General features: G+C 34.6%; 1 protein-coding gene across 1 annotated transcript in view; it reads left to right on the top strand.

Moving 5' to 3' along the window:
- The window catches only part of LOC136835405 (diuretic hormone receptor-like), a 285624-nt gene that overhangs the window by 222075 nt on the left and 45814 nt on the right, over positions 1-17735 (top strand). Inside the window, exons 6-7 of the mRNA XM_067098895.1 lie at positions 15318-15398; positions 16251-16312. Of these exons, the coding sequence (XP_066954996.1) occupies positions 15318-15398; positions 16251-16312 (143 nt within the window). The remainder of the gene's footprint in view (positions 1-15317; positions 15399-16250; positions 16313-17735) is intronic.

The raw sequence follows: 17735 nt of genomic DNA, 5'->3' as shown, positions 1-17735 counted from the left end.
CACAACTTCCGTTTTGTCACTAATATTGGCTATAAGGAGCACTGATTACCGCTGGGTGCTAAAAGATGTAAGAATGTGCGTACATGTGACGTTTCCATTGGGAAAGGTGACTTAACGATGTTCCTCATGACATGCAGAGTGAATTCAAAAGTTTTAAGGCAAGTTATGGAAACTCGAAACATATTTCAAACAGATGTGTTTTTCACTAACCCATAAATGTTATCTACAACTCTCGACTAATTTACAGCGGGTCCTTCGAATGAAGCTTGAAGCCAGTAAAATTTTTTGTCATATATATTAGCATTAATCTTGTAAAAAACATACAGTACTTGGTAATTAGAACTGACTCTTGTAATTTCGTGAAACTTTTACAATAACAACAAAATTTCTTTACGCATTTCACGTCTCTTGATCTTCCGTCTTTCAATGTGCATTGTACCCATTACTTGCCCAACCCCCACCCCCCAAAAAAGGGGGCGGGGAAAATTAAGATTTTTGTTTAACCGCAACGAAAAGACTTACAGGCGTTTCCAAAGAATCAGGGAAAAATACAAAAGACAAGGTGCCTATAAAATAGCGTATGAACAAGACATCAAAATACGTTTGTTTCGCAGATGAAATTGCCAGCACTTGCTCTAAATTTTGCCCTCAAGAACGTCATCTGACCAAAGCGCTGGCCATACATGCCACCAATTTCATTTGCCAGTTATAATTACTTTCTTGAGACATCTGTGAGTGTGGTGTATATAGTATATATGAGAGAGTATATATATATATATATATATATATATATATATATATATATATATATATATATATATATATATATATATATATAAATATATTTTTTTTATATATATATATTTTTTTTTTTTACTGATGAGTCTTTTATGAGCTGACTCTGTGATTTCTGACCCTACTGATTATCTCATTGTAATTTACATTGTCAAAATTTGAGCAAAACGCATCGGTATAATACAACGTCGTAAATAAAGGCAGTAAAGAAAGTGTAATCATAGATCAAAGCTTTTGATAGGATGTCTCCAAACCATTCGCTTCTGTTTATAGAAAACGGATCGGTCTTTAGAACTTCTGTTACCCTTTGAACCAAAGAAGAGGACCAAGAGGGGAAATATCAATTGGAAACTGGGTATTTACAGAATGAAAGGATATGAAATAGTTATATTGAGCAGAAGTACAAGTTATGATGTTCTGATGTAAATATTTAAACGTTTGTTTGCGAACTTATCCTTACTTTTGTGTTACTGTCTTTACATAAGAGCCTTTTATTCAGCAGAACGTTAGCTTCGCAAGTAAATCCTTTTGGCCTTGTTCAATGTGAATATCTAGTCACGACATTTTCAAATAATAACAACAACAACAACAACAACAACAACAACAATAATAATAATAATAATAATAATAACAACAATAATAATAATAATTGGATCAATATATCTAAAATAAAATGTAAGGATAACAATCTTATCAACTTATTGTTTGAATTTTTTGTAAAGCTTTATTGCAGGACCCTCTAACTAATGAAGTTCTATTTTTATTGATTTTTGCAAGCACGATTATAAATCTACATAGATGTTCAAATATGAGAGAGAGAGTAAATTTCATAGTAACTACATAAGAGGCAAGAGCTGAACATGTTTCTTGGAAACTGTAGCACACCAAATGCCCCCAAAACTAAAGATAAGGAAGGAAGATGAGTACACATCATGATATGAGAGAGAGAGAGAGAGAGAGAGAGAGAGAGAGAGAGAGAGAGAGAGAGAGAGAGAGAGAGAGAGATGCATTTTCCCAGAAGCCCTTCTTTCCCGTTCACCCTGTCCATGTCAATTTGTTTCGTGGCACGACCACTATATTAGTATCGAGCGCCTCCCATCCCTCTTTTATTTGCTCTCCCTTTTCTCTGTGTTCCGATAACTGCCAACATAACTCTTATATCGGTACTCGGGTTCAAAACTGTTTCGCTGACATTCTGCCTTTTCCTTGTTCCCTTCGTCTGATAAATATTTTCTTTATTTGAAAATATTTTTCTTCCTTTACATTAACACTTCTTCGTACAAAAGGAGCCTACAAAATGCGTTTTCAGTATTTGTCCGTCGGTGGAATTTCTCCATTTCTCCTCGGTTTTCCTTCTGCATTTAGCTTCTGAAACTACCTCTGGGAGTGATATTATCCTATAAAATTGTCGTGATTATAAGTCCTCCGACAGTAAACATATATTTGCAACTCTAATTAGCGTTTATCTCAGCAATTTCTATAATTTTGTGTTTGCTTTGTCGTGTCTCGGACGCAACTTAAAGTATATTTCTTTTTCAATTACGCTTCAATTACACACAAACACAGACGCACACACACATACACAAGCGTATTTGTGTAATATATATATATATATATATATATATATATATATATATATATATATATATATATATATATATATATATATATATATATATATATATATATATATATGTATATAAAATATATATATGTATGTAATTATAATAGAATTCCTCAATCATTACAAAAGATAAATAATGCTCAAACAACCTACAATTTCCAAGAGAGTAAGGTACTGATTATACCAAATATTTATCATTCAAGTGAACCAAGTTTTCTCGTTGCTAATGTATTCAACTAACAGATCTGCCGCTGCCTATGATATCCATCCATACTATTTCATAGAGCAATAATCAATTACGCACGATCCTGAAACATTATCAATATTATCCCAACTGCTATATTATCAATATCAACTTCACGGTTATGAACTGCTTTCAAAAGTTCGGGGGAAAATGGTGTCACAATTTCGGAATTCGGTTCAACCTTTCAACTTTAATCTTTGCAACAAAGAGAGTGTCATACATTTAGACATAATTACACTTTACCTTCCTTTTTTCGGAATATATTATTTTCATTCTCACTATTATCTTCCAATATTCAACTGTAAAATTTCTCCCCATTCGACTTTTCCCTGCGATGACGCCAATAAGTTCTATCGATGAATCAATCTCTATTTCAATGTAAGTGTTGTGAATAAATATCAATCTCTATTTCAATGTAAGTGTTGGAAATAAATACACGTGTATGTATTGTTTTTCCAACTGGGTCCTAGGAAATCCCAGGCTTCAATGTGAGGGGATTGCGGCACAGCAACAGGAAAAGGCAGCCTGAAGCCGTTTGCTGGAATGTGGGTCGCAATCAATCATCTCAAAAGGCCCGGATCTGATGCGTGTTCCCTAAAGCGTCTAATCTCTTGTATTAAAACAAGATACGGAAAAGGGATCGACAGCCCGGTACAGATAGTCAGCCATAGACAGGTACATAGAAAAGGGGATGATATATCAAACGAATATATGCTCCAACAATAACAATGTTACTATTTAACTAATGCACTCATTGTGTCTGTTAACTACGCATGGTATATACAGTTCTTTTGAGTTCTGACGGAACATACAGGCTTAATATTTCCTTTTCTCTAAAATTATGGAAATCTTTCTAGTTGTGTTATAAACTTTCTACGTTAGCGAGTTTAAGGGAGACTAATAACATTATGCATTTAACCGTTTCTCAATAGCTATTTAGTTATGCGTTAAGTGACTGTATATTATTCCATTTCTCAGCTCTTGTCATTGCTTTTCTCTGTAACAAAAAGCAATCGACTTTCCGACAGCATGCTTATTAAGTTTATGGTTTATTCCGCATTTTTCTTAACGACAAAAGAATATGCATAATAATAATTATTGCTATAACTAAATTTTACAAAACGTTGTAATCTTTTTTTAAATACTGTACTTTATCAATGACCCTAATATAAATTATAAAATAAGACGATAGTTAATTATTTTCACTAACGTTTCACATGAAATTATTTTCACTTGCTCAGAAGTTAGTAAGACATATAAGAAACAAAATGGTTTGTAACAGAATTATTTCCTGGCCCAGTACAGTGCTGTCTATAAATCCTTCGAAAATCGTCCTATAAATCAACTAAACAATTCTGATACTCTCTCTCTCTCTCTCTCAACTAAGGCAATGCTCTCTCTCTCTCTCTCTCTCCTCAACCGGTGAAAACAAATTTGTTTGACACCATTCCCTCTCTCTCTTTCCCAGAAAAGTAAAAACACTGAAATTCTCTCTCTCTCTCTCTCTCTCTCTCTCTCTCTCTCTCTCTCTCTCTCTGTGAATTGATAAAAACATATTTGGACAAGGTCGGCTGCTTGGAATTCCTGCCTGCCACCGTAAATCTTTGGCAGTTTCTCAGTTGCCAGGAACCAATTTTCTATCAACGGAGATCATTAGTGTTAGCATTTCTCCCCTTAACATCTTTCTCTAAGCTGTTATTATACTGCTCTGCAGCATATCATCAAAATTTATCATGAGCATTCTTTCATATAGCACAAGCCTAAAAGAAGTGTTTGAGTTACTAAGGAAAGAAAAAGAGTAAAATATGGCTAGGGAGAAAGGAATTGCATAAAATTCAACGAGAACAAAACTAAACAAATGGTCAGTCATATATAGGTATGAATATATAAAACAGCGGATAAAAAATGAAAGGGGGCTTCCTGTGGAGGGTAATGCTACTTCGGTTCGCTAGAATGGGCTCACCATGAATACTAATAATAACAAGAGTAATTCGGATATAGCTCGTAAGTCGTCAGTAACGGGCAGATTCAATGGCACCGCTGCTTTACCGGAGGTGGGATAGATGGGTTTTATACGGATTTTTTCCATTCACATTGGACTCAAGATATTTGGATAAAAAAATTTGTCAGTGAGGAAAATGAAACGACACTACACTAATAATGCATTAATAAGTCTTCTTTCTAAAATCTTTGGTATAAACCAAAACCTGGTTATGAGATAATACTATTAGCACTTTCCAAACTCAAATGTGAAAATAAACTTTATATATATATATATATATATATATATATATATATATATATATATATATATATATATATATATATATATATCCGTTAAACAATTAACAGAGTTCCACTGAAAGGAGCCTCCCATCAACATGAAAAAATTATTTCCATAACTTCAAAACTTTCCAAATAATTGTTGAGTATTCAAGAAAATCAATGGTTCAGGGCAATATACACTAAGTTCTACATTTTATATATATATATATATATATATATATATATATATATATATATATATATATATATATGTGTGTGTGTGTGTGTGTGTGTGTGTGTGTGTGTACACACACACATACACACTAATGGCTCAGGGCAACATACAGTACGCTCTTCTATATAATTACACAAACACATTCATTCATACATACATACACACACCACGCTATTGTGTGTAAGGTATTCCTACTGTGTAGTGTACGAGAAAAAGGAGAATTACAATAGGTAGACAAGAGGGTAAATGGTGTCCTGGTCTGAAAGTGGGTCAGAGACAAGAGTGCGTCACGCAGCTGTGCATTCAAAATCTTTATGGATCAAGTAATGCAAGAAATCTGAGAGGGGACAGTTGCTGTATGTTCAAAGATGTGGGTAAAAAAATGAATTGTGAATATAGCGTGGAATGGTTAATTGCAAGTGATCCAGTACTGATTGTAAATGATATAAAGACACTGAAGCAGAAGATGCAATACTGATTAGGGATCGTAAACAGAAGCTCCGGAAATTAGTTAAAAAGTTTGCTAGTGGAGAAAGTTGAAAGTACAGGTAGGCAAGAAAAAGGTCATGAGATGCAGTGAATACTACGGAAGTGTTTGATTCATATAAGTAAATATAATGAGTAATGGTAGGACATGAGAAGAGACGAGTTATAAAGAAAGAAAGGTAGGGGGTCTGTGCATACTGGAAAGAACTTGAGCTGCCCATGGAAAGCATGGTAAACATCAGTAACTGGATTACTAAACCAACTTTCCTTTATGGAAGCGAAGCGAAGTTGGCGAATAAAAATAAAAGACAGCTGTTGAGATGAACTGTTGTATACAATACGCAGCATAAGAAGTGAAAAACGTGGAGATTAGTGATAAAAAGCTAAAATTAGGTGATATGATGGATCAGGGCATTTTGAGGTGTAGTCATGACTGGAGGGTGACAGGTTTGTTTAAAGTGAACAATTCACAGGCGACTGGGAAGAGGAAGGAAGACAGAGAGTGGGTTGAACAGATGGTATGAAACAGACATTTGAAATGAAGGTCCAAGGTATCAAGGAAGAGCAAGAACGTGCAATATAACGGTAAATGGCACACGGTGCGTAAATGGCATCAGCACATGGCTGATGAGCCTTCTGTGTAGGTGTTTGAAGCTGCTAATGTGAACGTTTTACTAGGATGAGTGTTCGTCAACGATACAGCAGTGAAGTAAGAATGTGGTAGTGCACGTTGTGTAGTTTTGTCTCTGGAGCTATCTTGTTAGGTTTAATGCAACACTGTCAAACACACACACACACACACACACACACACACACACATATATATATATATACATATATATATATATATATATATATATATATATATATATATATATACATATACACATATACACTATATAGCACAGCGTACTCATACATATATACTGAATAAATATAATTTTACATATCTATACATCCGTATATGCGTAAATATATATGTAATATACATAGACATATATACATACAAACAAATAATTAAATCTAGATATATTTCAGTCATCGTACTTAGCAAAATTATTGCCGTCCTTATCATAACACTTCATTATTATTATTATTATTATTATGATTATTTCGCTCTTTCCTCTGGGTTGTAATTATAATTAAACATGGTGGCGGTCTGTCATGGCATGAGAAATAAGCGCTTAAACTTTTCTAAATTTTCGTCGGCGTGAGGTCAGATAATGAGGAAATGAAATGTGCATTTATACCGCCATGAAATTTCATGCCTGGAGATTTAATTACGCGTTCCATCACCGTTATAAGTCAGCTTTTTGCCTAACAAAAACCTCGGGGAACAATTAAAATATAAATGAAGCCGATGCGTCTAATAAAAAAAAATCATGGCAATCGTGTGCTTCTTATCTAAACGTCACAGATATTACTGCATTTATTACATAAGGGAACGACCCGTTACTTCAGTAAAAACGTGAACCTCAGCAATTTCTAAGAATTCTTTCTTGGGGTAGTCAATCAACTTTACGGGGCGATCTTGTCAACAAATCTGGGTCACGCCATCCACTGCTAAATTCAGCTGCAGCTTTTATTGAAGGTTTCTCGGGATCTTTGCAGTTTTCTGTGAACGAGCATTAATGCAATCATGCAATGTCCGCCATAGACCAGATGACATAAAGAGCTGTTGCAAATTGGAAGAGAACGAAACAGTTGTGAAATTCCCAATAAAGTTGATTGTAAATAATTCAGATCTGCTTAAAGAAATAATAGTTAATAAAAGCAGAGGACGAATGAAAGAATTTGATATAATGGGAGAAATAGGCACGGGAGATATTTTTTATAGACGTGTGTTCATTATGGAGCTAGTGTTAATTCTAAATTTCGTGAGGGTTTTAACTTACAGTCAATTCAGACAACTGTAAATATCAAGCGGGAGAGAGAGTTTGATTAATTACACTAATGATTAAAATTACTTTTATCTTGCCAAGGAAAGACATTTCATATGCAGTTTTTGACCCTGTACACTGGTATATAAACACGCTGCTTTTGTTGCTTTGATAATCTACAAAATAGTAGTAAATACACACACACACACAAACAAGAGTGTTCTTCGGGTGAGATGTTTATGAAACTGGAAGTTATCCCACCTTTACAATTTTTTCAGCTTTTGTTGTTATCAAACCCAGTTATCTGCAACCAAGACATACTTATGTACATCAGAATTAGATGGGAGTCAGTTCCATCATAAACGGTCTATCAAACGTTTTAATGTTCTCGAAATAACCTTTTCTTGCTAAATTTAATTAAAGTTTGTTCACTAAACTGATCTCAAAGGACATCTTCCTGGTAACTTTCAGTATGTGTTTAGAGCTCTGAAATCTTTCAGATGTAGGAAAAAATCTTATTTTCCATGTCCAGCTACTTGGTCAACCACCTTGGGCAGGTGTCACTGACCGCTTCTTGATTAATGTATGAATATCATGGGAAGAAAATAGGGGTGAAATAAGGGTAAGTTGAGAAATCTATGGCACTAGAGCCAACTTATTTGTTGACGCACATTACCTCTATTTACAGAACTATTTATTGAAAGATGTGTATCCTCTTAAAGAAGACCATCACTAAAACATGTCACGCCCCTTACAAACAATGGAAAGACGTGTATCCTTTTCTTAAAAAGACCACCACTAAAACATGTCACGCCCCTTACAAACAATTCAAAATTCCATCCTCTCCGCACTTCGGCACATTGGCGAAGAGGGCCACTATATTCATCCGATTCCAGTTCTACCATTCCTGAAATGCAAGTTTAGTGCTACCCCACTTACTTGATTTGATAACTGTAAATCATCTGTTTGTAAACCAGTTCTTCATGACCTACCATGATTTAAGGTGATTGATCCAAGAAAGTAACATTTTCGCTCACAAATGTCTGCTTTAACTTCCAAACTTCAAAATGATATCCCATGATAAAGTTTAACCCTACTAAATGTTGTTGAGTCATATAACAATGCACACTTTGAAAGAGAGCCAGGCATTGTAGCATCAATTTGCGTTTTGGTTTCAAGCATATGAATGTCACAAAGAACGAACATTTTCATTAATGAATGGAATACGATTTGCCAAAATAAAATTTTTTTCATTCAAATAAATTCTTCTTTGTTTCAAGCGAATAATTTGTTCAGTATTCAGATCAATCCTGACAAGAGCATGCATTCTTTGAGTTACCTCCATAACACGTCTTTTGCAAAACAGTTTTCCTCGACAAGTAGCTCCACAGCTCCTACAGTCATTCAAGTTTTGTTTAGGATACATGCACGAAGACTCTCCTAGTTGCTCATCACAAAAACTGACAATGCGGGGACTTAGCTCAATGTACCGTATGTCACAGACATCATTGCTATGAATTCAAATGCTGCTCTCCAACACACTATAGATGGCACTGCAATAATCTGACAGTATCCCAAACCGGTGCATTTGTGCTTTCTTGACGTACACCACGTCAATTTTTCATTTATCATTATAGTATAATGCCCAGTTGTTTTATAGATAACATTATTTTTATTTTCTTAATCATACTCATATATGAACGACCAACCTGCAACTTTTTAAAATGCCCTCTGATGCAACTCTCTCTATACTTGTCTTCCTTGAGATTTTTCTAAAGTCAGAATTCTACTTCCGTTTTTAAAGTAACGGGAATGCATTATAGACCCTGTCACTTCTACGATTCAATTATTTCTTTAATCTGAACAGCGTAAGTTTTCTTAGTCTACTGACAGGATGCCCTTCCTATTATCTACTTTCATAACAGATCTTGAAATCTTCCTACTGCCAACTTTCAAAAGCATTCAGCTGTTAATTTTGAAGAATAAAAGTAAGGTAAATGATAATGAACAATATCTTGACATGAAGTAAAATATGAAACGGAAGACTTCTAGAAAGACCAACCTAATACCTGCCAGATCGGGACCACTCAACAATCAACAGGAAACTCGTTTCTTGAACCGCAATAAAAGCTGTTCTGCAACAATCTCAAAAAATACAACCCATCTAGTTCAGGACAAAAACCCTCTAGTTCCGGACTTCTTGTCTCAATCTCCTATAAACGTAATTACAAATACCGGCTAAAGATGATGCAAGTTCATCTCAATACTGACCAAAATTTGACCAAATATCTCCAAGGAATACATCCAAGAATGAAAACACTTTAACTGCATGACAATTATGTTTTTACTGATTTGGTTTATTTGTTTCAGGTCAAATGGTATATACATACACTTATCGTAGAAATTCAATAACATTGTGTTGTAAGACTTGATTTAAAAACCAGTATTTGAAACTTTAAAAGTAGGATTATTATTTTTTTGGGAGGGTGACTTACGCATCATTCAACCTATTAAATATAATTTACGTTGTGAAATATTGTGCATCTCATACCTAGAAATGCTTAACTGTAATGGTATTATTTATTAGGATGCAACGTTTAGCCAGTTCTGAGGTATTCCCTCCAAGTTTTTACCGGTTTCAGCTAATTATACTATTTACATTTTGGCATACCTCCTACGTTTAACACCATTGGATTTTTTTACGGTGTTGTCAAGCAACGGAAAACGCTTCCAACCGATTAACGAAATACAGAAAAAAAAGAACAACCATATAAACATATCAGAGAAAAGGACAGGAAAAAACATTCCAAATAAAAAGCCGCAAACATACACAATAAAAAATGTCTGAAGAGACTAGTTTGCCTTTCCATCCTTGGACGAAATCAAATAATCAAATTTCACGGTAAGCGGCCGAGCATTTCCGTGAATAGAAAAATTCAAGAGTGGATTTTAGGAAGCCTTATCCTCTCGTGGCGCTCTCGGCATCTTTATTTTCCCACGAGAGCTGGTGGGGCCAACGAATTTATGATGATCAAAGGAAAGCACCGATAAAAGATCATGGTCTGATTACGTGAATCTGTATAAATCAACTTCATGTTGATATTTGTCATAGTTGTTGACGTCGAACCAGACACCAATGGATTTATTGTAATTAAACAGTCTTAACAGTGAAAAAAATGCTACATAAAATGAACAATTAAAGATTCCCTCAATCAAGTCAGGCTACAATTCTTAAGATTGTTTCTTGAAACCTGCGGTAATGAACGTAACAAATTTTTTAACTAAACAAATTTATTTTCATTGTTGTGCTAATACTGGGCAATAAAAACACTCTCGGCAAACTTATACCATGCCTTTGCTGTGAAAAATTGTAAAGAACTTTAACCTTCCTAAATTGTATAGTCTACGATAAAAGATAAAGCAATTCATCACTCAGGTAACTTTTCCTAACCATATACCCTGCTAGGAATTGCACATTCATAATTCACTGTTGAATCGTAGATGAACCCTCTGGGTAAAAACTTCCACACTTCCACATTAGCTGCTTCATACACCTATACAGAATGCTCATCAGCAGCAGGTCAAAACTCCCCACACGATGCGCCACTCACCTCTCTGTTATGTGGGTACTCCCTCTGTCTTCCTCGATGCTAAGAATTTTGCAATTCAACACCAGATCCACATCATCTATCGATCATTATCTCGATATTCCTCTCTTACTTAACTTAAACATTTTCGAATTATACACTTTTCCCCCCTAATCTGTTGCAATCCATTCTTTCCATACAAAATCAGCATCTGAAAACAAACTGAACCACGTCTCTCCCTTGCAATCCTCCTTATCCCACATATATAAAGCAAGTATTTCATTAGTTCCTCATTGGATGGGTCGATATCGTACTCGGCTAGCACTCTCCTAGGCCCGCGTTCGATTCTCCGGCCGGCCAATGAAGAATTAGAGGAATTTATTTCTGGTGATATAAATTAATTTCTCGTCATAATGTGGTTCGGATTCCAGAATAAGCTGTAGGTCCCGTTGCTAGGTAACCAATGGTTCTTAGCCACGCAAAATAAGTCTAACCCTTCGGGCCAGCCCTAGGAGAGCTGTTAGTCAGCTCAGTGGTCTGGTTAAACTAAGGTACACATAAGTATTTCATTTAAATAACTTCAACATAATTTCTTTCACTGAGATTCAACATCCACACTTATCTTCCATCTTGAATACACCCTGGTTTTCTTCCTTGCTTCCAATATTCTATGACTAGCTTCCTTTCAGATCCTACCATAATACATTTCTATTTTTTCAACATCCACATTAAAACATCCCTTCATTAACTTCAACTCCACCTATCCACACTTTCTAGATCGTCTCTCCTGTTCCCCCCAAGCACTTTAGAGTATCCTACCATCCTCCAGTCATTCTACACTTTCTAGATCGTCTCTCCTGTTCCCTCCAAGCACTTTTGAGTATCCTACCATCCTCCAGTCATTCTACATGACTGAACCATCTTAAAATATTCTGATTCTGTTACTTTAGCTAATGTTTTTATATTTGCATGTCTCCACATTTCTCACATTCAATTCCTTCTGTATTTCATTATACAACACAAACTATCAATCTCTTCAGATTCAGCCTTTTTTCTTTCACTTGTATTCAACATCCTCACTTCAGTTTCATAAAGGAGAGTTAGGTCATATGCGAATCTACTGTTCCCATTTACCCATAATCCATATTAACATTTATGGCTTCATCTTCCTTGCTTTATTTATCGTCACAACATACTACAGTATGTTCACATTTACTTCCAAATTCTCATGCAAACCACTTGCAAACTCTCTTAATTTTCTGCAGTTTTCTCTTCACCATTTCCAATCCTCATTACACCAACTGGAAACATCAACCATTGCACATGATTCTAAGCCTACGTCTGATTTCCTTCTCTAATTTCACGAATCACTCTATCAGCAAAAATATCACATAACCCTGGAGACTTACCACACCTACAGTATATCTCAGACCGACTTTCAAACCAGGTCATTCACTCTCACGTATACATATTTTGAAGCATTCACCAGTTTTACCCAAAAAAAAACTTACTGCTAGTAAAAAATTACCATGTACAATATTCACCCTTGATACTCTCTGCATTATACCTCTATCAATACTATCCTCAGCTGTTTAGAAGTCCTTACACAAATATGTTTAATAACACTTGATCCAAACAACCCCATCCTTATCTCATTGCTATCTCTACCAATCATACCATGTCTCATTTTTTCGAATCAAAATTCTATCATTCCTCCCGTAATGCCCTTAGAATAGGTAAGGCAGTTCATTAATACACAATGCTGTTACGGTATACTAGTGTTTCTACCTTGACACTAATACCACGAGTACCAATGGCCTGAAATACTAATAATTACATCCTGAAGCAATGGAGAGCCTAATGGGAGTTGTAAAAATTTAATGCGAGAAAACGGACGATGGCAACCATGTACATTAAGTTACTTCACTTATTACTGCTACCGCAGTGATAACTGGTAGTGCAACCTGATTTTTGCATCCTAAGCAGCGGCAGTGGTTTAGGATATCAATATATGTCCTATAGCAAAGAAGTACTTAGTGATGTGTCGTGTAACCCATGGTGGGAAGGTACGCCACATAAATGACAGGCAAGTCTCTTCTCCGAATACGCTATCCTTAGCTTATTATTACTGCAGCTATGAAATGGGGTTTGAAGCCCGTACCATACAAGCATACTTTTTACGAGTGTGTATACACACACACACACACACACACACACACACACACACACACACACACACATATATATATATATATATATATATATATATATATATATATGTGTGTGTGTGTGTGTGTGTGTATATATATATATATATATATATATATATATATATATATATATATATATATATATATATATATACTGTATACATGCGATTAAGAGGTGAGAAGATTGACAACCTTGTCTTGGCTACTAAAAGACAAGGAAGACAAATGCAGTGTTTAACCCTGGTCATTTGAAACGTAGAAGATTTTAGATTTTTAGAGTCCCAGACGAGAAGGTATGAAAAGATTTCTAAGATTTGAATGCATATTATATGAGATCACTGAACGGTGCAGTTAAATGATTACGCCTTTTAACCTAAATGTGGAAAGAAGATGCCTGATGTATATGAATCATTTACCTTTTTGAATTCAATTGTATTATGGCCAAACTCTACCTAGAGAAAAAGAGATGGAGAAGTCATCTTGAAATAAAAGAAAAGTAGACTGAAAGGAAAATTATGAGGGGTAACTGACAAACAAATTGCATCTAATTACCGAGGTTTATTTTTTCTTGTGTAATACTGGCAAGGTAGATGGGAGACTTTGTTTACCTGTGTCTAAGATAGTAACGTCTTTCATGAGAATATTTAATTTACATGACCAAGGGAGTAACAGCTTTCATTAGCCACTCAATCATTTTGTTATCTGATTAATATGGCGTCTAGAAGGCTGGAAGTCATGCCTCGCCAGTGAGGTTTGGGTTTCAATTCCCATGATGACAAGGATTTTGGACACCACTGTCCCTCAGTTAAATTGCAGAGTGTACTTGGTGCCGCCTATGTAGGCGACTGTAGTGCTCCACTATTATGGCGAATGAGATCATGGGGCTAGCGCGCATATGTATGTATGTATGTATGTATGTATGTATGTATGTATGTATGTATGTATGTATGTATGTATGTATGGTTTAGAAACAACGTAAATCGGCAGCTGACCAGTGTGCCTCACCTGATGGCTCAATAATCAAAAGCCAGTGTACACTGTTGTTTCTAAACCTGGTCCCACTATGTATATATGTATATTTATAAATATATATATATACACGTGTGTGTTTGTGTGTAATGTCCACAATGACCTCTTTATTTCTTCACACTTTTTGGATACAGCTGTGAAGAAACGCTAAATTAGGGAGTCATTGTGAATATATATTGCAGATAGACACGTTTCTGGCAAAAAAAATCACAGTATCTGTCTACCTATATATAAATGATAACAACTTATACTAAAGGAGAATTATAATTGTTAAGTATTTTATCAACAAAGAGATTCGAACCACTGTCTAGTTTAGAATAACAACGTAAATCGACAGGTGACCACTGTGCCTCTCCTGATGGCTCAAAAGTCAAAAGCCAGTGTACACTGTTGCTTCTAAACCTGGTCCCACTAGTGAAGAGGCACTTATCAATTATAATTCCCGATGGCTGTAAGTTATCCCCGAGGTATAGTGAATTGGATATTAAACGATATTTGTGGCTTAATATTTGATAAAATAAAAAATGTCACTGTGTACGTGACAAAGTTTTAACACACACACACACACACACACACACACACACACACACACACACACACACACACATATATATATATATATATATATATATATATATATATATATATATATATATATATATATATATATTTAGTTGTATTCTTCTCAGTCACGAAGATAAAATATCATGATTTACTCTCCAATGAAAATGAAGGAGAAACCAGAGGAAAAATTAAGAACAAATTAAGAACTCTATTTCCTTTTCCTCTGCTTTCTCCTTCATTTTGATTGTGAGTAAATCGATAGATATATATATATATATATATATATATATATATATATATATATATATATATATATATATATATATATAATGTAAATGTATGCACATGTAGTATAAATATTGCTTTGCCTACAACTCAGCGATCTTTTCTATTTTCAGGTCTCTACCTTTACATGTTAGTTGTCAAGACGTTCGAAGTGGAGAGCATCAAGTTGCGTGTTTATACACTGATTGGATGGGGTAAGTTTGAAATGTTATCATTCTGTTTATTTGTTCGAGTTCGATCCGGCCTGATTCTAGTTCCAACCGGTGAGATCTATTCTTATTTTTATTAGCTTTAGAAAGATCCAATTGTATCTATTCTAGTTCACTCCAGTCACATGTATCTGTTTTTATAAAAGACATTCTTTTTCAACGATCAAATGAAGGAAGTTCACACGTCTGCTTTGACAAGCGAAGGTTTAATCTGCCGTCATGTTTATGAACACGTAGAGAGCTGTCCAATATTTTCTGGTTTTTTGTAATGTTTAAACACGGTTAGATTTCGCTGGAAAAAAAATCAAAATATCATTATTCTTGTAAAAAAAATGCTTTAAAGTTTTTGTCAAAAACAAAAACTTTTATCAGATTTTTTGTCAAAAATAAGGTGATGAAACATTTTGCTGACAAAAATAAAATGACTATCATACTTTTATATTTTGCTGGCAAAATTAGTGCATAAAAATACTTCACATTTTGTTGCCAGAAGTTAATAAAAATACGGCTAGACATTTTCCAGAATAATTTACAATACCAGCAGATCTTAACAACAAAATATTGATAAATTAAGCTGTTGAAATTATTCTTTAAAATAGTGTGTTGTTCGTTATTGGCTGATTAAACCTGCATATTTTAACAATGTATGCCTCTCCCAAGTGTCTCAGTTCTTGAGATACGCACAGAATCTGTTCTGTACACCTGTATATAAAATTTTTTTCAAGGATTAACCGTTGCAGGCCATTGTACCTTATTCTTTTTATGCAATAATATTTTCCCCCCTTTCCTTTTTAATGAACGCCTAAACTTTTTCTCCTTTTTCCTCGGCCTCGACAGGTGTTCCGGTTCCCATCATTATCACCTGGGTCATAGCAAAAACCCAAATAACGCTTACACATGTAAGTAAAAGATTCTTTCAGTGTACACGCGCGCACATACACAAACACAAACACAAACATATATATATATATATATATATATATATATATATATATATATATATATATATATATATATATATATATATATATGGAGGTGAAAGTGACGATTAAAATCAAGAAATCATGTCTTGAACTTCCGTGTAGGAATGAATATGAATATCCTTATTTATATGAAAATCAACTATAGCACTTTTTTTTAAGAAATTTATTATAATAAAGTGTCATGCGCACTAAATAGTAAAATCAAAAACCATATATACATATATATATACATATATATATATATGGTTTTTTATTTTACTATTATTGCGCATGACACTTTATTAAAATAAATAAAAAAAAGTGCTATAGTTACGATTTTCATATAAATAAGGATATTCATATTCATTCCTACACGGAATTTCAAGACATGACTTTGATTTTAATCGTCACTTTCACCTCCAGCGTGATGATCCAATAGAATTTGATAAGATGTAATTCTACAATGAAATCACTCAAAATCGGATGATTTTTAGAAAAATGCCTTGTTAAAACGATATCCCTGTTTCAAAATTTTGCCGATAGATTTCTACTACATAAGGACCAGTGAACATTTTGCCCAAGAATCATAATTCTCAAAATAATCAAAACCGATTATATATTCTCGTGTGACAACCTTCTTGGATTAGATCATGCTCTCACGGCTTCCTGGTCCTTCGAGAGATAGTATAGTTACCCTATATTATGCCAGTCTCGCTGTAGTCAATATCCACTGACGGTACTACCATTAACATTTATAAGAACAAGCAGTTTACTACAGAAAGTGTATTAAATTATTTCTTTCTTCACACATTCTACCTAGCACCTGGTCTCTCTCTCCTCTTCACTCAAGACTTCCGTATCACACACCCTTTTGACCACTCAATCCTCTTCCATTTTTTCCACGTGACAAAACCAGCTCAAAATACTCTGATCCGTTTTTTCACTTACGTCAACCTTTTTACAACATCTTAATCTCTGCATTTTCATTCTTTTCCAGTATACATACTACACCCATTTCCATATCAAAAACTTCCCAACGTTTCCTTTTTCGCACTGAACAACCGACCGCCCTCAATCTTATTGCTCACAAGCAACGTGCTTCATCGACCCTGTCATACACGCCAGCTTTTGTTTCCACACATATACATTCCTCCTCTCTTCGTGTTGTTTTCGAGAGATCCTGCCGCTTTCCCCTCATAGAATAGTCGCGATACAAAGCAAGGCAACGATCAATAAAACAAATCACCACTCAACCTAAATTACGGAATAACTAACTGTGAGAAGTTTTTCCTCACAATCAACCACTCGATAAACTAAGAAAGTTTTTCAACAGAGGGTCGACCAGTTTAGGCTATGTAAA

Source organism: Macrobrachium rosenbergii, chromosome 55, assembly GCF_040412425.1.
Source record: "Macrobrachium rosenbergii isolate ZJJX-2024 chromosome 55, ASM4041242v1, whole genome shotgun sequence".
Taxonomy (NCBI): domain Eukaryota; kingdom Metazoa; phylum Arthropoda; class Malacostraca; order Decapoda; family Palaemonidae; genus Macrobrachium; species Macrobrachium rosenbergii.
The sequence above is the reverse complement of the archived record's forward strand: the minus strand, read 5'-3'. Positions and strand labels throughout refer to the sequence as shown.